The sequence below is a fragment of the Salvelinus fontinalis genome, chromosome 7 (genome assembly GCF_029448725.1).
Source record: "Salvelinus fontinalis isolate EN_2023a chromosome 7, ASM2944872v1, whole genome shotgun sequence".
NCBI classification, from domain to species: Eukaryota; Metazoa; Chordata; class Actinopteri; order Salmoniformes; family Salmonidae; genus Salvelinus; species Salvelinus fontinalis.
Window position 1 is genome coordinate 26975314 of NC_074671.1, and position 25327 is coordinate 27000640.

The 25327-nt window shown below is 41.2% G+C and overlaps 3 protein-coding genes across 5 annotated transcripts; 1 reads left to right on the plus strand and 2 right to left on the minus strand.

Moving 5' to 3' along the window:
* Positions 1-130: 130 nt before the first annotated feature.
* Positions 131-4095, plus strand: chchd7 (coiled-coil-helix-coiled-coil-helix domain containing 7). Of its 2 annotated transcripts, none has more exons than XM_055928944.1 (4): positions 131-269; positions 1208-1275; positions 1401-1499; positions 2700-4095. In XM_055928944.1, the coding sequence occupies exons 2-4, from the start codon at positions 1222-1224 to the stop codon at positions 2802-2804; spliced, it is 258 nt and encodes an 85-aa protein (XP_055784919.1). In that variant the 5' UTR covers positions 131-269; positions 1208-1221; the 3' UTR covers positions 2805-4095. The 2 variants fall into 2 exon arrangements, with proteins under 2 accessions (XP_055784919.1, XP_055784920.1); XM_055928945.1 differs by lacking the exon at positions 131-269 and adding an exon at positions 282-451.
* Positions 4096-5183: 1088 nt separating this feature from the next.
* Positions 5184-16626, minus strand: sdr16c5b (short chain dehydrogenase/reductase family 16C, member 5b). 2 transcript variants are annotated; one of them, XM_055928942.1, is made up of 7 exons: positions 16517-16626; positions 15487-15827; positions 11476-11607; positions 10062-10161; positions 9755-9899; positions 8562-8687; positions 5184-6143 (listed from the first exon to the last, which is right to left on the minus strand). In XM_055928942.1, the coding sequence occupies exons 2-7, from the start codon at positions 15805-15807 to the stop codon at positions 6050-6052; spliced, it is 918 nt and encodes a 305-aa protein (XP_055784917.1). In that variant the 5' UTR covers positions 15808-15827; positions 16517-16626; the 3' UTR covers positions 5184-6049. The 2 variants fall into 2 exon arrangements, with proteins under 2 accessions (XP_055784917.1, XP_055784918.1); XM_055928943.1 differs by lacking the exon at positions 16517-16626 and adding an exon at positions 16195-16455.
* A 4240-nt stretch (positions 16627-20866) lies between these two features.
* On the minus strand, positions 20867-24283 carry penkb (proenkephalin b). Its single transcript, XM_055928946.1, has 3 exons — positions 23974-24283; positions 23518-23658; positions 20867-22020 (listed from the first exon to the last, which is right to left on the minus strand). The coding sequence occupies exons 2-3, from the start codon at positions 23653-23655 to the stop codon at positions 21394-21396; spliced, it is 765 nt and encodes a 254-aa protein (XP_055784921.1). The 5' UTR covers positions 23656-23658; positions 23974-24283; the 3' UTR covers positions 20867-21393.
* Positions 24284-25327: the final 1044 nt, after the last annotated feature.

Sequence of the window (25327 nt, forward strand, 5' to 3'; positions counted from 1 at the left end):
AATCGCATTGACTTCGTTTTAGTTTTATTTATAACAATAGGTGGACTAAGGATGTCATTAGAACCGTCCTATTGGCTTATCGACCTGTCAGTTTACTGAAAAGTACCCTGTCGTCGTTTCTGTATTTTGTCCTGTTGGTCAATTTTGCTGTCCGTTTGTTGCAGACGTCATGAACATCGTAGTGCGATGTTATTAAATGACGTTCGAACTGACATGAGGGAATAGATGCACACGCATTCAACCAAGATTTCCACAAAACATCAAGAAAAGTAAGTACGGCACGCGGTGGGCAGTCATTTAGATTTGACCAAACTCGAAGCGCAGTGATTTGCGAAAGGTTCGCTGTCGCGTGAAAATATCATTATCAAACAATTCGACTTCCTGGCTGGCTAGCTATGCTAGCTGCGGCACTATCAGACAACTTGGGGGAGAGTCATGTACAACTTTTGAGGTAACATTTTGCTTTTGCAGTGTCGCTTTTGTGACGTTGGTTAGCAGAAAGCGTCGTTAGCCCTCTTGCGGGCTTAGTTTTTTATTAGCTAGCTACTATAGTTGCAGTAACTAGCTCACTCATTCGAAGGTCAATGACAAAGATGATCTATTATATTGACAAGATAGTCGAGTGACGGTTGTAACAATGGAAATATGTCCACAAAGATGGAAGGTAGGCGAGATCAGGTGGGACCATTCCAGCCAATTAGAGAGCTCCGATTTAAAGTCATTTTTTTTTCCAAAATGCCACGTGCGTTCACTGTCAGTGCATTCGTAACAACATAACCATTACATAACTTCTATCAGATCAAATAAGCCTCAAGTAGGAAATTAGCGATTACATTTTTTTTTGTTAGACAAATTCGACACTGACTCCCATACAAAAAAAAATACTTCGTGGTCTTTCGTGGACAGATTTTGAGCGGCGTCAACACTCTCGCTTCGCCTTCTCTGGCGTTCATTCATGTAGCTCGAGCTGTAGCAACAACGTTATAAGGTGCAACTATGAGTTTGTTGTTCCTGAAATTATGATAATTTTTTTTGTACCTGATATTTATCCAGTCATTGTTGCCGCTCTTGAGAATACATAGGTCAATGGGTCCATCCCTGACCTTGTATGTTTTATTGTAGCCAACCGTGATCATATAAATTGTTTGATTGCACGAGACAATGAATGTATCGACTTCAATGTATTGCACATTTGTGTTTTTTTCAGCGAAGCAGCAAGAAATGGACAAAAACGTGCGCAAACTTCGAAGTAAAGATATAAACCCATGCATTGAAGTATGTATTAGTTTGCAGGCTACATGCTTGAATAGGATTATGCCTACTACATTTGAGATCTAAACTGGTTTGAATGTTAATGTCACTTCTGTCTAATTCAACCACATGACTTTATTATTTTCCAGGAAAGTGATGGCTCTCAGAAATGTTTGGATGCCAATAACTATGATAAGAACATGTGTTCTGCATATTTTCTGAGATACAAAAACTGCAGAAAATACTGGGTGAGTATGCATTGGTGCAATCCATGAGTGCCAATCTAATGTAGCCTAATGCAATGAGTTCTAAAATAGATATTAAGTATTGCATGTAGGTCAACATGAGGCAAATATGAAGAATTCAAATTTACAGGTTGTCCAAAGGGAATGTTTAATGCTAAAACTAAAACATACTCAAGTCACCTCAAACTAAAATTGGAAAGACCAGCAGAATGACTCACTGCATTCAAAGCTCGCTCCCTGTTGAGTTATTGTGTTAGTCTTTAAACTATGGAATCGGCTTAATTGATTAGCACCTGCTGAAGAGGCCACTTTTTTTGTTGAATTTTACCCCCAATTTCGATCTTGTCTCGTCGTTGCATTTCCCCAAAGGCCTCGGGAGGTGAAGGTTGAGTCATGCGTCCTCCGTGACATGACCTGCCAAACCGCAGTTCTTAACACCCGCCCGCTTAACCCGGAAGCCAGCCGCACCAATGTGTCGAAGGAAACACTGTTCAACTGACTAGAGGTCAGCCTGCGGGCACCTGGCCCGCCACAAGGAGTCGCTAGAGCGTGATCAGCCAAGTAAAGACCCTCCGGCCAAACCATCACCTAACCCGGAAGACGCTGGGCCAATTGTGCGCTACCCTATGGGACTCCTGATCACAGTCGGTTGTGATACAGCCCGGGATCAAACCTGGATCTGTGGTGACTCTAGCACTGTGATGCAATGCCTCCCGAGTGGCGCAGCGGTCTATGGCAAGAGCCCACCCCTTAATGAGCCTCTGTCTACGGCAACTGGGTTGAGATGGGGATTTGCAGTGGCTGTGTTTGCAGTCTTGGGAAAGTAGCCATTTGCACGGAGCTGCCCTACAAAATAATTGGTAATGTTCTGGTTTTGTTCATCTATCCATCTGCATTATAATATGTACTTCATTGTCCATTAACTTTCAGAGATTGGAAATACTCCTTTTTATGTTCACACCCCCCAGGAGACACACAACCACCCTGAGGGTGCAGCGCCCTTGAAGCAATTGTAAGGGGTTAGGTGACTCGTTCAAGGGCAAAAGTCAGGCACCCAATTATTTTTTATATTTTTTCATCAGTTGGGATTTGAACTGCTAACCGCTAGGCTGCGTGCCGCCCCTAACAGTCCCAAATCAGTGCATATCACAGGGCCTATGGACTTAAATCGACATGACTCCAGTGTTTTCTGTTTTTTTTCAGCACAACATCATGGTGAATAGGAGACGAGATGGCGTGAAGCCTGACATGCCCACTGCAGAGGAGCGCCAAGAGATACTAGCTGCCATTGGAGGCAAGCCCTATTGAGGCAGTGGCAAGACCAGCAGAAGGAAACACTGGAGTGGGGTGTAGACCATACTTTCCAGTAAAGTTCTGGGACAGACACCTTCTTTATGAAGGTCTGAGAGTTCCTTCACACACCTCACCATTATGATGCTGACCGTGTCCCAAGAGGTGCCTCTGCCGCACTGTGTGCTGCTTGCCACTAAAGGTTGATGGTGGCGTTGAAACCTGTGTCAAATACCGATGTCAATGATCAAATCACTACAGTATGCTGAAATCTGGCAATGAATGTGCATAGCTGGTTAGTATGAGTTGAGCTATATAGAAAAGCACTTCAAGATGCAAGTTGCCTTGATGAATCAAGTGTTTTAAGTCTTTAAAGAAAGAACTGGAAAGACTATGGACTTACTCAACTTTATTTGCAAGCCTTGCCAGCATCTCTGAAAATAAACTGAGTGTGTATTTGTAAAAAGTTATTTATTTAGTATACTTTTTTCACAATCTCGTAACAGTATTTTTTGGAACAATGTTGTCGATTTTTACAACAGTCCACAAGACAACTCTGGCCTTTTTTTCAAAACAGTAAATGTAATTGCTTTCTTAATACATTCTTAACTATAATACAGTCAATTACATTTATTTAAAAAATTAGGACTGCCTGCAAAGACATTAATGCAACCATATTTATCTCTGGAGTACAACCAGACAAAACAGAAAGTTAGTCTTTATTTGCAATCACTAAGTCATGATTAAAATTGGTACTAGCCTACAACCATTTGAAAGGTGCAGAATTATGTGTGATTACTCCTTTTATGCATATTTCATACACATTAAATGTTTTTAAAATAAGCACATTGTGTGCAGGATTCAATCATCGGTATCATCACAATCGAATTCCTTGTATTCAATGCATAGGCTGGTTTGCTCATAGTTTTGCAGACTTTCCATTGGTGCACATAATAGGCAATCGGGTGAATACATTGGAGGAACACCACTGATATGAATGCATAGCCTCAAACCACACCAAAGCTCTATAATGGAAGGTGACAATGTTGGAGATGATTTACTTAGAAGTAACCCAACTTCACTCTGCATGTCAGCAATATTGTACAAAATCATACAAGTTAGTCCCCATTACTTAGATCTTTCCCGATATTGTACATGGTATGACACTGATGGGGTTGTATTTACTCATTGCCGGAAACAGTTAACGCAACTACACATTTCTCTTCGGATGAATTTTTTTGTTTGTTAATATTCTGTGAAATGAAGACTTAATTAAAACCATAACATACTGGCACCATGCCTGATCGCAGATCTGTATTGTTTTTTATTTATTTAACTAGGCAAGTCAGTTAAGAACACATTCTTATGTACAATAACGGCCTACCCCGCACGATGCTGGGCCAATTGTTCGCCGTCCTATGGGACTCCCAATCACAGCCGGTTATGATACAGCCTGGAATTAAAAACCGGGTCTGTAGTGATGCCTCTAGCACTGAGATGCAGTGCCTTAGACCGCTACGCCACTCGGGAGTCCCAAATGTGCTTTGGCCAAGATCTGATTCGCTGTTATGCTAAACAGTCTTGCAATGTAAACGTCTACTCTGTTGGGCAGGCTTAAATAAATGAGTGCCAGGAGTAAAGTGGGTCATATTCTGATTCAATAATCCATGTTGCCGCAGTGTTTACACCATTACATACAGTATATGCTGTTAGCTAAATCCCTTGGAATCTCAGTTGGCAATTATTTTGAATCACATACTCTGAGGGCACATGCAGATCTGGGACCAGGCTAATTTAGGGAAAATATTTAACTTTGTTTGATTGTTTCAAGTGCATGCATTATGCAAGGTAATAGCCTATGACTTGATACAATAAAACACATTTGAAAAGCTTCAGTTGTATTGTATTCCGACACATTTTTATCATGTCATGTAGTGTCGGTTGTATGCCAGTGCTATTGTTTTGCATTAGTGTTTCAGAGCCATTTACACTAGGTGGTGCTGTTGCTTTACTGACGGAGCCACCCACATATTACCATGCCTTCTCAAATCTGGCTATAGAGGTCTACAGCAATGTTGGTTTCCCCTCGAAACGGCGAATGATAAGTACGGTTGTTTAATGTTTTAATGGTGACTGACCACTGTCAGACAGTGAGGATCCACCTGATCTGCTGATTCCTAGAGTGTGTTTTTCCATGGCAAATGTCGAGATAATCAACAATCCCCTGCACACAGCAGATGTGCACTACAACATTGTGGCTCTCAGAATACCGATTAAGTTGCACTCATTATCAAACAAGCAATCAAGCAAAGAATGTCTCTTACTCAGTGCCAATCTATTACTTTGAACAGATGTCCTACTTTTTTTCAATGGCATAAAGAAGATAAACCATGTATGTTAATTTGAGATCATGTATTTTATTATGCGATCAGACAGTTGTAAAGCTTTCCAAACATTTAACTTTCCAGCAAGCAAAGATTAATATGAGGTATACATGGTAAATCATTAAGACATGATATACGATTGGGATTATCTGAAAAGATAACCATGGCTGCACCTGTAAATGAATAATGATGATATGTCCATAATTTCATACTATCAAATAACGAGTTGAAACATCAGCAACCTTCAAAGTGTACTTTGGCATATTATTAAAGTTTCTTAGCAGCTTTACTGCCATGGCAATATATCCCAACTACATTTTTGATGCGGATACTTTTGAACAAGCTACATAATAAGACTATAATATAATTAAGGCTAACAATGCATATACTTCGATTAAAATACATAAAGCAAGAAATCATTCAACAACCACTTTAAAGCAGTAGCTTTTGTAAATGAATACATTTCAAGTGACTCTCAGGACAGAAATCTCATTGGACGTAAAAGAACAGACATTTACTTCATACTGTATTCCCACACAATAGTAAAACAAAAGGTAACAACATATATGGTAGAATTAGTAACCATAGTTTCATACGAGTGCATCATCTCTGTATACTGTCAATGGCTCTTTAAAACATCCTTCAGAGGCGATACTTATTTGTGCACTAACAATTAAATTCTACGGTGAATTTCATATATGTACATGTATAGGCAGTTAGCCACTGGTATGTAGGATATGCATATTACTTCCATTATAAAAGTCAGAAAAGCTTATTAAAATGTAGTCTAGATTCGCAAAGGGTTGTAAACTGTAGCACTTCATGCGGGAAATGGATTGAGACCCCCCCCCCCCCCCCCCCCAGCACTTATTGAATGCTTCAGTCCTTTTTCCCATGGCCTTTGAATGCATCCATGAAATTGAATGCCCCCAGGTAGTCTCCCAAGAGGAGCCCCATCTTAGTGGGCAAAATGCTGTGAAAAGAGAACACACGTGATAAAAAGAGACAGGGGTTATTTATTCAACTTCACACCAGCTGTGAATTATTGACCTATTTTTTTTCTCTCCAAACGCACAAAACCCAATAAATACCGAACAAAATAATTGAATAGTCATGTACATATACTGTACGTCATGTATATGTGTAGTAAAGCCATTCTGTAAAGAACTGCTGCACTTCAAACATCAATAATCAAACATAAAATGCCTTTATGACTGACATAAATGCTAGGGACTCCATATGATCATGCACCACATTAACTTTTACAATCATTTTTCGGAAAGAATTACAATAGGAACCATCAAAGGCTTTGTGGCAGTGTGCAGATTTCCATACAGATTTCCATACGGAAGTAGAGCTTGATTACAATTGATACAGGAGGAATAGGAGGTGAGTCATCTCTCTCTGTCATCTCTCTCTCTTGCTCTCTCTCTTTCTCTCCTATCTCCCTCTCTCTCTCTCTGAGGTGCTCTCATTCATGGAGGGCTTTCCAGCTAAAGCCCAACTGACTAAATGTCCACCTTAGAATCCAGGTTCTTTTGTGAGTTAATCATCTCTCCAATTTATGCATTTTTGGCACTTCAATCAAATTCAAGGAATACATTTTCATTAAATTAGTTCCAATAGGTAATTAGCAATAGGATTTCTTAAAAATTGCACCATTAAGAGTGGGTGTTTTACGCCTGTATGAAGGTACTGAAGGGCCCAGATGCAGTTTAGAATTAATGTCAGTGAATCCTTAGATAAAACAGTGTGCTCAGATTAGCAAGTGTGTGTGGGGGTGTGTTGAAATATTATTCCCCTCTTGCAATGGGGTCATAGTCCTACTAAAAAGTTCAACTCTGTCCCAATGTTACAGCAGAGAAGCAGTCTGTGATAGAGAAAATGCCTGTCTACATTCTCAGTTCCTGTCTGGGCTGTGTTGTAATCACTCACGTGTTATGACCTTCCCCTCCCACCTCTGAACCCAATGCCTGTGTTTATAGTGTTTGATATAAATTATTAACATGAACTACTATCCAAAGCATTCGTAGCACATCCTTAAACACTAAATAAACATGACATAATGGCTACAGGTACATAGACAGTTATTTTGACATGTAATCGTGTGGTGTATGTCACCTTGTTTCTGTGAGCGTGTTCATGTTTATTGTGTGAAATAAGTACACATGGATGGATGTATGCGAGTTCATGTACATGTCGGAAAGTTGTATGTGCGTGCGGTCGAGTGTACTGTAAGTATGTGTGTGACGCGTGTGTGCACTTATTTGTGTGTTTGCGTGTGCGTTTTTTGCCCGCTACCCGCCTGTCTCTCACGCAACCTCCTCTCCACTCTTTGTTTACACATGCACCTTTCCACCTAGGCAGCTGTCAGGTCAAGTATCCTCTGTGGCAGGCCTGCATTAATCACTCAGATCTCTAGAGCAATTTCTAGTGTTTAGACAAGCACCACCACAAACAACGTGTTCCAGCTCTCAATTTCTCTCACTCCACTCTCAATCTCAGTCCCTGTGATAGAAATATTTGCACTTTTGCTTATAGCCCCCACACCATTTGACACAATGAAGGCTTGCTCATCTGCGTTCGTACCGGATCAATCTGGTTGGTGTCTGTCCAGTTTAGGGACAAACAACAATGTTTATGCATGCAATGGCTTTATTGACCCAACTCTTGCTGCTGCACACACATAGGTCCCTAAACCATTCTGCTGTTTAACCACCATGTTTCTATTTTGATGTAAAAATACTGCAATGTGGATTTGGTTAATTGAGCCCGGAAAGGAAAGTAACGCTCCCTATACTTTCAATGCATTTTTTTGCGCAAAGGTGGGGTATCCGCTTGTCAAAATAAAAAATGTGCGTGAACTGCGTTAACGTGAGTTCACCCTTCACTACACCACTGTTCTCAGTCCACAGTGTCAACAGTTTTATCTGTTGCGTCCTCTCCATACATTTTTGTTGTGTCAACAATCTAGGTCATTGCTGATTACAAAGGTTTTGAAAGTCAGTGTTGGGTGGATCATAATAATGCCTTAATAAATACAGATAAATACACGTTTAAGACACATTTCAGTTGAATGCATTCAGTTGTACAACTGACTGGGTATCCCCCTTTCAATTAGTATATTTCAAGTAGAATGGAATGTATCTGTTTTACCCGGTAGTCGAACATGCAGAATGCTTTTGGGTACTAGTAGCAGCTAGACCCCCTCCACAGGTAGATGCTGATATTTTTTTATATGACACATGACTGCTGTGGTTGTGTAAACAAAGATATAGAAAACCTGTTTGATTACATCTAAACCTAAAAGACAACTGAGGCTGGGGAGGTAGCGGCTCGGGCCTGGGGGTCCATTTTGTAAAGCCTGCATAGTGTTTGGTACAGTTCTTACTTCTTGAGGGCGAGGACGAGGTAGAGGATCCGAGGCATATACAGGTACACTTGGTCAGTTTGGATAGCACAGACGATCCTTTTGGCCACATAGTCAGGTTCCAGGATGGGCATGAGAACGGGCCATCTGCAGGAAGCACCCAAAACCAAACAAATAATTTCTCTCACTGATCAGCAGTTCAAAGTAATGGGCTGGCACTCTCTAGTGTGAATCTACATCTAAAAACACACTGCATGCACTGACGCCTTCAAAAATGATTGTCTAAGCCCCTTTATCATTTCACTTCAAATCCTTCAAAATGTTATACCACGATGAACGTTGTACTTTGTAATCAGTTTCTGCCTTCAGTCTGTTCCTTAAAAGACATAAAACCCATACACTTTGGAGAACAAATATCTATTTGGAAATCAAGGGCTGTTACTTTTTCAAAGGAACCCATACATTTTTTTAAAACCATTGTAGCAACTTGATAAAAACAGGACCTTTGTGTGGGGACTTTCAACATCAGAGCATTACAATCTCATTCAAATCTCATCGTGATTAGGTCCTGATTTTTGTTCAGAAATGTTACAGTGTGTGTGTCTGAGTGTCTGAGTAACAGGATGTGGTAGGCATTGTTCTGCTCTGTGGCCAGTAAAAAGCTGAACTAAGCAGCATGAATAATAAAGTGAGAAAATGGAAGGGCCCAAAGAGCTTAAGAGCAAGACTGAGGGACGCTGGCATTTTTGTAACTCATTCTGACATCACACACACACACACACCACTCAAACGGCCATGATCACTAGCGACATCTAAGGACATGGCCCTAGGCAGTCCAGGTAGAGCTGGCTCCATGGCATCTATGGTGGTGTCACATAACTAGTAGGGCGAGGTTGCCCCGGCCTAGACAATAATTGAAGGTCATCTACACACCATGGTATACTGCCATTAATTGTATTTTCACTCCCTGGTCTAAATCTTATACATTTACTGCTCAAGACAGTTACAAAGTAGAATTTCACATCCTAGCAAAGTGAAGCAGAGCAAGCATTTTATTGCTTAGCTACACACTGCTACTACACATAGTGCAGTGCAACATTGTACACATTTCCATATTGTGTCTACAGTTGCAGCACTTCCTCTAATAGAGCTTATGGTAGCAAAACGTGTTCTGGGTATGTGTGTGTGTGTGTGTGTCAGAACGGTGGACCCACTTGGTGATAGCGCCGTCAAACATCCCCGTGTTAATGAAGAAGGGACACACGATGGTGGTCTTCACTCCGTTTTTCTTTGTCGCTAGCAGCTCCAGCGCCACAGACTCAGCAAAGCCCACAGCCGCAAACTTACTGGCACAGTAATCTGAGCACAGACAGAGAGTAGAGGAATGGGAATGCATTACTCTGAGTGTTCACACTCACACTTTTTGTTAACACAAACTAACCAGTACATGGGTATGTGATGTTGGGTAAAATATTTATATCCCACTTCAGAGGGGTAGTGAGTGAGATGAGTATATCTAACCTGCCAGGCCGTTGACTCCAATCAGTCCAGCAGAGCTGGCGATGCTCACCAGGTGACCATGGTTACTGGCTATCATTGCAGGGAGAAATGCCTTGTAAGTCTGGGGGGAAAACAGATGATCATGGTTGAGAATGACTTTGCTGGCGAAATGCTATGCATATAATACAAAAATACCCCATGCCCACTGATATTTGGACATGTTCTTTGTCTCTCCTTGTCTAAGTATTTTTTAATTTTATGTTTATCTTACACCTATATTGATATGAGCATGTTGTGTTACGTTTAGCGTTATTTCCATAGGCTGTTCTGGCACATCCTGCGGGCTTAGGCCATCTATCATTCTCTATGCTATCCTTTTACTCTTAGACTTGAAAAGATGGCACTGCAGATCCACAAAACGTTCTACAGCTGCACCATTGAGAGCATCTGACTGGCTGCATCAGCGCTTGTTACGGCAACTGCAAAGCACCCATTCCGCAAGGTGCTACAGAGGGTGGTGAGTACGGCACAGTACATCGCTGGGCCAAGCTCCCTGCCATCCAGGACCTCTATACCAGGCGGTGTCAGGCCCAAAATATTTTCAAAGACTCCAGCCACCCAAGCCATAGACTGTTCTCTCTGCTACTGCATGGCAAGCGGTACCAGTGCACCAAGTCTGGAACCAACAGGACCCTGAACACCTTCAACACCCAAGCCTCCCAACCCTAACCCTACCCGGACTACCTGCATTGGCCCTTTTTTAACTAACTCTCTTGCACTGACTCTATGCACACACACTGGTCTATAACCACACACTCACACATACTTACACTGACACCCCAACACCCACATACACGCACTATGCCCACAAACACATAAAATGCACACACATGCATACTGACGCCACACACACACACACACACACACACACACACACACACACACACACACACACACACACACACACACACACACACACACACACACACACACACACACACACACACACACACACACACACACACACACACACACACACACACACACCACATACGCTGCTTCTACTGCTCCACATACGCTGCTGCTACAGCTCAGTCTATTATCTATGTCACTTTACCCCTACCAATATGTACATATCTACCTCAATTGCCTCGTATCCCTGCATATCGACTCGGTACTGGTACTCGCTGTATATAGCCATGTTATTGTTTTTCATTATTCACTGTGTGCTATTCTTCGTGTCACTATTCCTATTTTCTATTTCTTATATCATATCTTTAACTCTGCATGGTTGGAAAAGGACCCTTAACCATTTCACTGTTAATCTACACCTGTTGTATACGAGGCATTTGATAAATTAAATTAGATTAGATTTGATTTTGATTTGACTTGTCGTAGAAAAATACAAAATGTTCATGATAAAATTCCAACTCACCCAGAAGTGAGCATTGGAGTTGACCTCCATAGACTTCTCAATCAGGCTGTCGGGAGCATTCATGAACTTCGTCCCTGTGACAATGCCTGCATTGTTTATCAGGATTGTCACGTCTCCCACTTCCCTTTTCACCTGGCAATCAACACATAATATAGCATGCTGTATAGAAGTAACAGGATAAGAACATAAATGGAACTGGGCCTAAATCTACCACACATAGATCACACAGATTACCACTAATCTCCGAGAAAAAAGCACACAGGGTTCTTTGGTTTCTTCCCATAGGGGATCCCTTTTTGGTGCTGGGTAGAACCCTTTACAGAGGGTTCTTTATTTCATTTATTTTTTTAATGTAAGCTTTATTTAACTAGGCAAGTGAGGTCAGAACAAATTCTTATTTTACAATGACAGCCTACTCCGGCCAAATCTTCCCCTAACCCAGACAACGCTGGGCCAATTGTGCACCGCCCTATGGGACTCCCAATCACAGCCGGTTGTGATACAGCCCAGGATCGAACCAAGGTCTGTAGTGACGCCTCTAGCACTGCGCCACTCAGGAGCCCTATCTATGTTGGGTTCTTCAAAGAACCCCTTGTATATGGTTCTACCTAGAGACATTTTATAATCTAAAGGTTCTTCCTAGAACCGTCTGTGAAGGGTTCTGCCGAGAAACATTTTATCTTTGGAGGGTTCTTCCTAGAATTCTCTATGAATGGTTCCACCAGCCTTATTAGACTTTAAAATGTAATTATTTATGACAATATATTACATATATCATAAGGCCTTTATTTGAGGCCTAATTATACCCTAACATGGGGGTGTTAGGATTATCCTGGTTTACAAGACACATCAGCCTGCAAATCACATTATGCTGGTTTGCAAAATTATCTGTAATTCCTATTGCAATCCAGCCAGAGTTAGGATATCCAATTGTGGAATTGTTAATCACCTGCAACCTGCATTCAGAATGACTGCCAAGGTAGGGAAGATTGAATATTGAGACTACCTCAATAATCCAAACTGGAACAACCATCTCAGGAACGGATGAAATACATCCAATTACTAACAGATTGGATTATAGAAAACTGTATGTTATGTTTCTTTGTGTAGCATAACATTTATCAACCAAGCAATGTACATGCAAAAACACAGATATTACAGTAAAATAAACGATTCTGAAAATCTCCCTGCAATAGAGCATGCTGGGAAATATTATATATGGTTGTATGTACAGTTGAAGTCGGAAGTTTACATACAGTTAGGCTGGAGTCATTAAAACTCGTTTTTCAACCACCACAAATTTCTTGATAACAAACTATAGTTTTGGCAAGTCGGTTAAGACATCTACTTTGTGCATGACACAAGTCATTTTTACAACAATTGTTTACAGACAGATTATTTCACTTATATTTCACAGTATCACTATTCCAGTGGGTCAGAAGTTTACATACACTAAGTTGACAGCTTGGAAAATTCCAGAAAATTATGTCTTGGCTTTAGAAGCATCTGATAGGCTAATTGACATAATTTGAGTCAATTGGAGGTGTACTTGTGGATGTATTTCAAGGCCTACCTTCAAACTCAGTGCCTCTTTGCTTGACATCATGGGAAAATCTAAAGAAATCAGCCAAGACCTCAGAAAGAAAATTGTAGACCTCCACAAGTCTGGTTCATCCTTGGGAGCAATTTCCAAACGCCTGAAGGTATCACGTTCATCTGTACAAACAATAGTACGCAAGTATAAACACCATGGGTGTCACGCCCTGACCTTAGAGATCCTTATTATTCTCTATGTTTGGTTAGATCAGGGTGTGACTGGGGTGGGAAAGTCTATGTTTTCTATTTTATTTTTTTTGGCCAAGTGTGGTTCCCAATCAGAGGCAGCTGTCTATCGTTGTCTCTGATTGGGGATCATATATAAGTTGTCATTTTTACTTTTGGGTTTTGTGGGATCTTGTTTTCTGTTTAGTGTCTGTGCCTGACAGAACTGTTCGCTTTCATTTTTTGTCTTTGCTATTTTGTTTCGGTGTCATCAAGAAAAAGATACGATGTACGCCTACCACACTGCGCCTTGGTCCGGTCATTCTACAAACGAGAGCCGTTACAGAAGATCCCACCAAAAACAGACCAAGCAGCGTGGCCAGGAGGACTGGACATGGGAGGACATCTTAGACGGGAAAGGATCCTGGACGTGGGAGGAGATCCAGGCCGGAATGGATCTCCTTCCATGGGAGCAGACGGAGGCAGCGAGGCAGGAACAACGTCGACACCCGGGTTCGCGACCTTCGTTTTTTGTCTTTGTTATTTTGTTTTGGTGTCATCAATAAAAAGACGATGTACGCCTACCACGCTGCGCCTTGGTCCAATCTTCATTCAACAAACGAGAGCCGTTACAATGGGACCACGCAGCCGTCATACCACTCAGGAAGGAGACGCATTCTGTGTCCTAGAGATGAACGTACTTTGGTGCGAAAAGTGCAAATCAATCCCAGAACAACAGCAAAGGAACTTGTGAAGATGCTGGAGGAAACAGGTACAAAAGTATCTATATCCACAGTAAAACAAGTCCTATATCAACATAACCTGAAAGGCTGCTCAGTAAGAAAAAAGCCACTGCTCCAAAACCGCCATAAAAAAGCCAGACTACGGTTTGCAACTGCAGATGGGGACATAGCCATAACGGCCTGCAAGCCGAAGAACACCATCCCAACTGTGAAGAACAGGGGTGGCAGCATCATGTTCTGGGGGTGCTTTGCTGCAGGAGGGACTGGTGCACTTCACAAAATAGATGGCATCATTAACAAGGAAAATTATGTGGATATATTGAAGCAACATCTCAAGACATCAGTCAGGAAGTTAAAGCTTGGTCACAAATGGGTCTTCCAAATGGAAAATGACCCCAAGCATATTTCCAAAGTTGTGGCAAAATGGCTTAAGGACAACAAAGTCAAGGTATTGGAGTGGCCATCACAAAGCCTTGACCTCAATCCCATTAAAAATTTCTGGGCAGAACTGAAAAAATGCGTGCGAGCAAGGAGGCCTACAAACCTGACTCAGTTACACCAGCTCTGTCAGAAGGAATGGGCCAAAATTCATCCAACTTATTGTGGGAAGCTTGTGGAAGGCTACCCGAAATTTGACCTAAGTTAAATAATTTAAAAGCAATGCTACCAAATACTAATTGAGTGTATGTAAACTTCTGACCCACTGGAAATGTGATGAAAGAAATAAAAGCTGAAATAAATCATTCTCTACTATTATTCTGACATGTCACATTCTTAAAGTAAAGTGGTGATCCTAACTGACCTAAGACAGGGGAATTTTTACTTGGATTACATTTCAGGAATTGTGAAAAACTGAGTTTAAATGTATTTGGCTAAAGTGTATGTAAACTTCCGACAACTGTATAACCTTTCTTGCCTGTCAAAGAGTCATCAAAGATCCCTTTCTTCCAAAAACGGTTCTTTAGAATGTTAAATGTTCTAGGTATAACCCTATCCCTCCCCCAAAAACTCCTTTTGGAACACTTTTTTCTGAGAGTGTAGCAGAGTATGACTGTGATCTCCAGTATCTAACCAATAGCTATGCACTGGATCACAGCAATGTGAATATTGTGGGATCTGAGCTGTAATCATGAGCTGGACCTGAACAGAGCAGACATGGAATGTGTGGGAGTCTTTCAAAATGTGTTCCCAGAGCATGAAGGCCCTTTGAGTTGTTGTACCTTATAGACATTGGGTTGATCAATTATTTATGTAAATATCTTCCCACTCAAATACATTTGCATGCTTTCGGGAAGGAGCTTTGCGGTATATTTGCAACAGCTCAAATTACAACTACTTAGATCAGTGTACAGTATGTTTTGAAAAATACGGTACTGTAGCCTGTCAAAAAATACTACAGACCTTCAAACTATTACCCGCTGTAGGAAAGTGGTAGAACATGGATGATAACATCCATACCTGGCCAGGTATATAGACCATATACCTGACCAGGTGGCATTAAACCCACCTGGTCAGCCACCGAGTACACCTCTGCCTTGTTGCTGCAGTCACAGATGTATGAGTGGACCCTGGCAGCGCCCTTTTGCTTCACCAGTCGAACCGTTTCCTTGTTGCCATCCTGGCTAATGTCCCACAGCACCAGCGTTACGCCCATGGAGGCGAACTCAAGCGCCATCAGCCTGCCGATGCCGCTACCCGCCCCCGTGATGAGGATAGTTTCTCCCGCAACGCTCTTCTTCCGCGAAGGGATGACGAGTTTTACAAGTGCCTCCAAGTTATAATATATAGACAAGACCAGCACCTGTAGCGTCTCCAGAGCGAAGTTCATCTTAAAGACTAGTAGAGTACCTATCAAACCGCATGAATTAAAGTTGAGTTAAAATTTAAATTATGCGTTATACATAGGCTATAATCTATTCTGGTGGTATGGTTCATGGAAAAACAACTGTCTCTCTTTTCCCAAAATGATATAGCATTGTCAGGTCTGTTGTTAGCCTATGGGTTTCCATAGGCCTTATTCTGAATTAATAAAGGTAAAACCATTACAATTGATTGCTTTCTTTCCCTCTATGTTGATTGGTTTCTTTCCCTCGATCTTCAATGTCAGAATCGGTTTATAATAAGAAAACTAATAAGGATGATAGCATGTCGACAAATACTACGTTTTCTAATTCAGTTGATATCTTCAAATACGGCTACACAGCGTTAAACTTACCCCTTTCCTTACGAGACCAAGTCTTAGAAACCTATATTGAGCATCAAAGTAAACAAAAATAATAGCGCTTATCCTATTATAGGATTACTTTTCCGACCTTTGCACATTGAGGTAGTAAGGACCGACACCGTGTTAACCTCGAGACAAAGTTCAATTCTATATCGTAGCGCAGGCTATGGCTTTAAACCGCACACAGGCAGGGCGCGTCTCCTATGAACCATTTGCTCAGCATTCTCTATGTGATGAGTTGATGGAAGCAGCCTATATTAGAAACGGCCCGTTTAATCAGTTGTCATTCAATTTAATATAAAGATACACTTACCTTAATCTGTAGGCTAAATATTGGTTCACTTTCTTCAAACACTTTGTCTGTGTTCTGCGTGCTAAACGCATCCAAATCGGCACAGCCAGTCGCGGCTACCTATTAACTTTGACCTAGTAAGAGGCATTGTGGGGAGATGACGATTTTACCACAAGCGACTCATTGGTGCGACTCATAGGCAAAATTACCCATGATGATGCCCTGTGCTGAGGACCAACAAATATGCATGCATTAGAAAATCAGTGTATAGCTACGGTCAAAAGCAACCGCTGTCCACCGTCCACTTCAAATCCGTTGTCCACTCAATCTTGTAGCCAATGTTAGTCCATGTTGCAAAATTGTATCGCCCGTCCACCTCTCACACACAATGCACACACACACACTTTACCATTCAAATTACTTTGACAATAATCCTAAATCAATCAAATCTCATGAATGTATGTATGTATATAGACTTCATATGCTATCTTAGCTTCAGTTGTTTTTTCTTCATCTAAAGCTAATAAAATAACTGAATTATTAATTACATCAATTAACATGAATAATTCAAGTACTTTTATATTCACTGCCCAGACAATTAAGATCTATTTGTATCCTAAAACCAAGACAATGATCATGACACAGGAAGCAATGTGATGTTTGTGCTGATGTTCTCATTTATGACTACGGTATAAGGGAAACACTATTTTCACGCCACTTCAAGTAGTAGGTTAGGAGAATTTACGCAGCAGGTTAGGAGATGAACATAGCAGGTTAGGAGACTGATGTTAAGGTTAGGAAAAGAGTTTATAAAAATATTTTCCTAATCTGCTACAAAAATAACTTTGTATCGAAATGGCGTGAAAAAAGTGTGTCCTTTTAGTATAAAGCAGGAGCCTAGACCATGTTTGGGGACAATAAAGATTGACCGGTTTGTTTTTTATTATTTTCCATGTATTCAATAACATTTACTAGTGTGTAGTTTGAGGTTTCTTTGTGAGAACATCTATTGATTTATTGCTTGCATGTTGAGCTGGACTGGCCTCCCCGTACCTTGCTATTGTATTCTCAAGCCCTAGATGTTTAGGCTACTCAACTGTGCGGGTAATATGCAAGGTCAGTGGGTGTTGGGAGTTGTGGAGGACCTCGGTAACACTTTACGTTAAGGTGTTTACAAGTAGTTTATAAACTGTTAACTAATACTGCATAGTTAAGTTTTTAAAATATGAAATAATTGTTGATGATTGTTGGTTGACTATTTATTCCCACTACTGCACAACTCTTGGAGGACAATGGAAGTTGGATGGATGAAAAACCATGTCAAATCAAATCAAATTTTATTAGTCACATGCGCCGAATACAACAGGTGTAGACCTTACAGTGAAATGCTTACTTACGAGCCCCTAACCAACAATGCAGTTAAAAAAAATATGGATAAGAATAAGAAATAAAAGTAACAAGTAATTAATGAGCAGCAGTAAAATAACAATAGCGAGACTATATACATTGGGGTACGGACACAGAGTCAATGTGCGGGGGCACCGGTTAGTTGAGGTAATATGTACATGTAGGTAGAGTTATTATATTAAAGTGACTATGCATAGATGATAACAACAGAGAGTAGCAGCGGTGTAAAAGAAGGGAGAAACACTGCCTGGTATAGAGGTCATGGATGACAGGAAGCTTGGCCCCAGTGATGTAATGGGCCGTTCGCATTACCCTCTGTAGTGCCTTGCAGTCGGAGGCCAAGCAGTTGCCATACCAGGCAGTGATGCAACCAGTCAGGATGCTCTCGATGGTGCAGCTGTAGAACCTTTTGAGGATCTGAGTACCCTTGCCAAATCATTTCAGTCTCCTGAGGGGGAATAGGTTTTGTTGTGCCCTCTTCACGGCTGTCTTGGTGTGCTCGGGAACATGTTAGTTTGTTGGTGATGTGGACACCAAGGAACTTGAAGCTCTCAACCTGCTCCACTGCAGCCCTGTCGATGAGAATGGGGGTGTGCTCGGTCCTCTTTTTCCTGTGGTCCACAATCATCTCCTTTTGTCTTCTTTAGTTCTCAACAATAGGCTTCTTTAGTTCTCAACAATAAAGAAACATTTGCCTTTCAACTTCCATTGTTACAATTTTGACAATATGAGTCGAACATGTCAAATCCCTCAAACAGCTAATTTGAGGAAGAAGCCATCTGTTCTGCCATCAAATGTTGACACAATGTATTCATCCCCATTAGGGCTTTGTCTTTTAATCTTGCTATGACTACCCCTTTGTGTATGTGTCTGTGTGTGTGTAACCAGTGTGAAATAGCAAGCTCGTTAGTGATGCATGCTAGTAGCGTTTCAATCAAGGATGTCACTCATTCTTTTACAGCATATTACTGGAACACCTAACTACAGCAACATACTGTATTTCTAGAATTTACTTACTGGAAGTACAGTGGTTAGTAAACTGTTGCAGGTTTACAGTGCAGGTAGCTGGTGCCAACGATGGGCAGTATTTCTGTTACATGTATTTGATATATGTATTTAAATACTTTAATAGCTATTTTGTAATTTGTATTTCACTGGCCTGAACTATATACAATTCTACTACTATTTTATGACAGTTTAATTAGAATACATTTTCTGATACAAATATACAGTGCCTTCAGAAAGTATTCATACCTCTTGATTTATTTCACATTTTGTTGTGTTACAGCCTGAATTCAAAATTGATAAAATATTTGAAAAGACTCTCCCAACTACACACAGTCCCCCGAAATGACAAAGTGAAAACAGGTTTTTTGACATTTTTACAAATGTATTGAAAGAATGAAATACTGAAATGTACATAAGTATTCACATTTAATACATGTTAGAATCACCTTTGGCAGCAATTGCAGCTGTGAGTCTTTCTCTATAAATCTCTAAAAGCTTTGCACACCTGGATTGTACAATATTTGCACAGGATTCTTTTTTAAATTCTTCTAGCTCTGTCAAATTGGTTGTTGATCATGGCTAGATAGCCATTTTCAAGTCTTGCCATAGATTTTCAAGCCGTTTTAAGCCAAAACTGTAACTAGGCCACTCAGGAACATTCAATGTTATCTTGGTAAGGAACTCCAGTGTATATTAGGCCTTATGTTTTGGGTTATTGTCCTGCTGAAAGGTGAATTTGTCTCCCAGTGTCTGTTGTAAAACAGACTGAACCAGGTTTTCCTCTGGGATTTTGCCTGTGCTCTATTCCGTTTCTTTTTATAAAAAAACTCCCTAGTCCGTGCCGATGACAAGAATACCCATAACATGATGCATCAAGACGTCCCAGAAATATCCCCCACCCCTGCAACGAAATGATCAGACCTGGACCCCACTGTCATGACCCTGACAACACACTCCGAACAGAAAGACTTTCCTCAGACGGCTCTTCATGGTTGCCTCCCCACTATGGAATCCAGCTATGGATGGCACAAGGTACACCTACCATCTGTTTGTGAGTGTGCTATGGCCAAGTGGTTCTGGGCCCTGTTAGTTTCCTCTGTCCTCCAGCGTGCAGCCCTGCTCCTCCTCCAACACCAACCCAGGCTGATGGACATACCCTCCACCCCCCCTTCCCCCCTCTACACTTATCCCTTTAACAGAACCAGACCAGAACCAGGAACTTTTCATCACCACACCAGAAGAGGCTCAAAGGGAGGACCAAAGATCTAGCAGGCCGCAGGGAAGTACCCCCATTGACCTCTGGGTTTAGGGCTCACTTGTGTGTCTGCCTGCTCCTCAGGCTGTCTTTCCTCCCTTCTACAGACCCCAACCCAGCAACTGCCCCAGCCCCAGTCCCAGCATCAAACCCTGGTTTCCAACACAGGTTTTACCAGTCCCAACACCAGCACTAACCAACCACAATCTTCATACAGCAACTGCCAGCCCCCACCACAAAGACACTGTCAACCACAACTGACTTTTTTGGTGTTTTTATTTGACCTTTATTTAGCTAGGCAAGTCAGTTAAGAACAAATTTTTATTTTCTATGACAGGGTGGGTTAACTGCCTTGTTCAGAGGCAGAACGACAGATATTTACCTTGTCAGCTTGGGGATTCGATCTTGCAACCTTTTGGTTACGAGTCCAACACTCTTACCATTAGGCTACCTGCTGCCCCTGACTAACTAATTGATGGACTGATTATTACTACCGGTTTTGTGATTGAATGCATTTTATTTTTTGTTGCTTGTTTTTCCTTTGATTTGATTAGCATAAGTTGGATTGATTACTTATTGTTTGAATTGTTTGTTTTGAATTTTAACCAAATTGATTTGAAATGTTTACTTGTAATGAATTTTGGAACAACCACATAAATTGGCCTTAAATCTTTACTGTTAAGTAAATAAATTGACATCGATTCAGAGTAATAAGACATATTTATTCATGACAAACACATTATTCTTCAGTTAGAGCAATTTATTTTTTTCTACGTACAGATAAGCAGGCGGTTACAAGGATTTCAAGAAAATAAAATAAATAGATGCATCTAGAAAATCGACAGCCGTTAACCACAGTAAAGCAAGATGTGTGAAAAAGTATTCCAGTCTAGAAAATATCTTATTCTGACTGTAGGCTATTTATTCGGTTTGATAAGTCTGAGAAGCTTTTTATTTTGGGCACATCAGTCACTACAATGAGAATAGTGAGTCTCACAAAGAATAGTGAGTCTCACAAAGCCTACTGCACACAGAGGTCAGAGGTCAGAGAAGTGCTTAGGGAAGTCTCTTAGAGATGGAGAGTGAATGCTACAGTATGTCACACCACTAAAATAACCATGTAGGCTTCAGTATGTTTACTACAGCCAATCACATACAGAATCCTGTAAAAATGCAGGCAAGACAAGAAAACAGAACATGACTGAGCAGTGGCAGGTATTTAGGAAGGTCAGTATCCCAGGAATCCTCCATATCTCTTCTCTACCACATCAGGAACATCTTCCAACTCGACGCGTTCCTTTTCCATCTCGTCCTCCTCTTCCTCCCCCCAGGCTCGCTTGTTGAGGAAGCCTCCATAGCGTTTCTGCTCCTCCCTCCACTCGGGCCTGCCCACCCTCCTCATGAAGCCGCCGTAGCGCTTCTGCAGCTCTCGGATACCGTTCTCCAAGTCAGAGCTTTGTCTGGCGCTCCTCAGAAAGCCTCCGTAGCGTTTCTCCACGCCGCCATCCACGTTCCTCACCAGTTCCCGGAGCAGACTCAGTGTGTCTTCTGGCTCGCCACTCTTCTTCATGAACCCACCGTAGCGTTTGAACAGGATCTCCCTGCCGTGGTCGACATCGTCGGGTTCAGGACCATACAGTTCTGCTGTTTTCTTCATGAATCCCCCGTAGCGTTTCATGAAGCCGCCATACTTCTTTACTAGTTGATGTGGGTCATTGTTGTCCAGCTTGGAGGTCTCTGTGGTAGCCTTGTCTCCCTCTGTTGGACTGTCGCCATTTCTAGCCTGCAGGACATCCTCACACAGTTCCCAGGACTTCTTGGTGCTGAGAGCTCCTTCACACTCTAACGTACATGTCTGGGGGAGAGATCGAGATCAGAAGTCACAAGGCAATAAAATGATCAGTGTTTTGAAACTCTTTTCTTTACATTTAACTGGATCACATAGGATGATAAACCCGGTTATTCCTCTATCCAATATTTCAACTGTCCACCCTTGAAATCTTTGTGCTTCACCTTTCCAATAACCCATAAATCTCATTATCCACTTGAAAAGCACAGTGCTCAGGTTTGCGGTAGAACTACAGTACGGTTGATGGAGAGATACCCAATGATCACAGCCAATCAGACGTTAAGTGCTCTCTGTTGGGTGATAAATGTCACTCTAAATCCCCCAGCACAGTGCCATTGGTCATGGGAGTTGGGAGGCTGGGGGCTCCACACAAACACCACAGTGCCTTGAGTGTTTCACCATTCCACGTAGTACATTTAGCAGAAGCAAATCAATCCTGAGCATCTATTAAGCTCAATCTCTAATGGTCTGTGACATTGCTTCTCTCCACCATCAACCTCCTCCTTTGCCTCAGGCAAAGCTTTAGGAGGCGATTGGGGGGGGGGGGGGAATACCCCATCTGCTATAATTCTACTTTGGTAAATTGAAAACAACATTATGACATAATGCAGATGATAGTTCTACAGAGTCAGTCAAAGTGAGCCATATTCATGTGAAGGATGATACTTAACTGCAATCTAGTGGTGGAAAATAGAAAGTACACTATTTCAAACTAGGCTGTCCATACTCTCCTATTCAAATGGATTAGGGTTAGTCTTGAGAAATCATGCCTGTTTGCATGTCATTCTTGGCACAATTTAGATCCAAATAATTGAACAAAAATTAAGCATATGATTTAGGTTGCTCTGTACACTTACAGTAGCCATACTGTTTTTAAATCAACATTTTCCTAAATGTTAGCTTAACAGACTTGCATTGTTTCCAAAATAATTATTGGCATGCCAAGATTCCCTTGGCAAATAAATATGCATTTACAAAACAATGTATTTCTTTGTATGCTACAAAAAGAATAACCATCAATGCTATCAGCTGAAACACAATTTGTCAAATGTTTAGAGTCAATGGTGGTTTGTGGTTCAAGTCGTTTATTCCTAACAGGTCCTTGCCCACTGCTTTTGACTCACTCTAGTTAGTGTATTGCACCCACAATCTATTTTACAGCTGATTCCCATAATTAATGTCATTTAATTAATTAACTTATAGATTGCAGGTGTCATAATTAAATCATACGTCTATTTATTCAATTTCCAAGTAATCAACACAGTGGAAATAGCCTGATCACAAAACCAGCGAATGATTGTGATGTACATTCATCTATGGTTTGAAATCTAATGTGTGGTAGGTAGCCAATTCTTGGAAATCTAAGCAGCTCTACGAAAAAGGTTCTGAGAAACCCGCGTGCAGATAGCCTAATAGAGAGGACATTCAGTAATTCCCTATTAATACAAACGTTATGTTCTGAAAATGAAAAAAATACTGTGTTTTAGTTGTAGGCCTACTTACGAAAGAGTTGATGTCTGTCTGTTGAAGTTGTAGGTGGTGAATACAATATGCGCAGTCTGCTCCGCAGTCCGCACTCACCGTCAACACAAGGCACGCGCTTAAAGCCAGCGTCCAGAAGGAACGCATTGATACCGCCATGGGCTGCGAAACAAGAGAGTGAGCAATTAAATGATCGATGCTTTCCAAATCATGAAGTTTGCGCGTCTAAACTATGTTGGCTTATATGAATTTAAACTAAATGCAGAATATATTAGCCTGATACACAAATGAGTTGTGTTCTTCTTCTTCTAGTTGTGTTAGACATTAGGCATGAACTAGCCTAAACAAATTAGGCATATGAACATATTAGACAAATGAATGGACATATTAGACACATTAATGGAAGTATCTTACAAGTCCAACATTAGAGTGTTCTGGCTCAGAGACAAAATAAAATGAATACAATTATTAACTCACCTTTCTCGTTTGTCGTGTAGCCTCCTACCAATTCAAAAATAATGCTGATGTTCCAAGTTCTTCTGTTGCAGTTGTATCGAGGGAAAAAGCTGTTGGGTGTAGCGAACTACTATATAGTCAGTCACTGCGTGGCTAGTTTAGCCCTAAAACAAACTTTATCACTTTAATTTCTGAGTTCGAATCTTGGAAGAGAACGCAGGGAAAGCACCTGCCACTTCAGTCACTATGGGAGCATCGAAACGTTTCAATGTGGGCTTGTTATAAATGCGCGGACTTCTCTGTCGTGCTTGAGCGACCAGACACCCCTTAAATGCCGTACTATAGGAGACCGGCCAACAACAGTGAAGTGATCCCTCATCGTCAAGGGAAAGCTCCTCCTGACGTATAATAAATGACGCACACAACATCAAGTGAGGTGCTCAGCATAATGGTAAGTAACATTTATGTAGATAAGTACTGGAACTAATATCACAAGGTGAGTGGGATCTCCCACTTATATTGCATTGTATGTTTATAGATGTGATGTAGTTGTGCCAGATTACACAATACTGTAGGCCTACAAGCTTAGTAGGCAATAATTTTTAATTGCTATATCAATGGATACTTGTGTTTATAAACACAGTCCATGAGTTTAGTTTCCAAAAGTGCCAGTTACTTGTTCTTGTATTTAACCACTAACTGATCTAAGCCTCAGCCAATGTAAACCATCCATAATATCCATAGAGTAGGTTTAGGCCTTAATCCCCTGGATCATTTCTTTCCAGCGATTCTCACAGTGTGGAGTCATTGGAGTGACCTGAGACGGTCGCTATGTTCACTGTCATGTGGTGCTGAACTTTCGAATCCCGATTCAGTCGCTGTCTGCATCAGTGGTGCTGAATCTCAGCTTGTTTGTTTAGGCCTACTTTTGCGCCATCGGCCACCAGTGACTAAGTCACGACACGAAGTTAACTGAATCACCTCTCCACACCATAGCCTAGTGATGCCTGGACAGCAACATGTGCTGTGACAATGCATTGATTTGATTTACAATACAGAGCAGCAGAATCAACTCTTTCTAAAATGTCAGGGCCTAGGAGTTGCCTGGATTAGCTATCAGCAGCAGGGAACGATGCAAATTCCACATAACCATACTACTTACAGTGCCTTCAGAAAGTATTCACACCCCTTGACTTTTTCCACATTTTGCTGTGTTACAGCCAACAATTACAATGGATTACATTTTGATTTCGTGTCACTGGCCTACACACAATACCCCATAATATCAAAGTGGAATTATGCTTTTTAAAATTTCTACAAATTAATAAATAATGAAAAGCTGAAATGGCTTGAGTTAGTAATTATTCAACCCCTT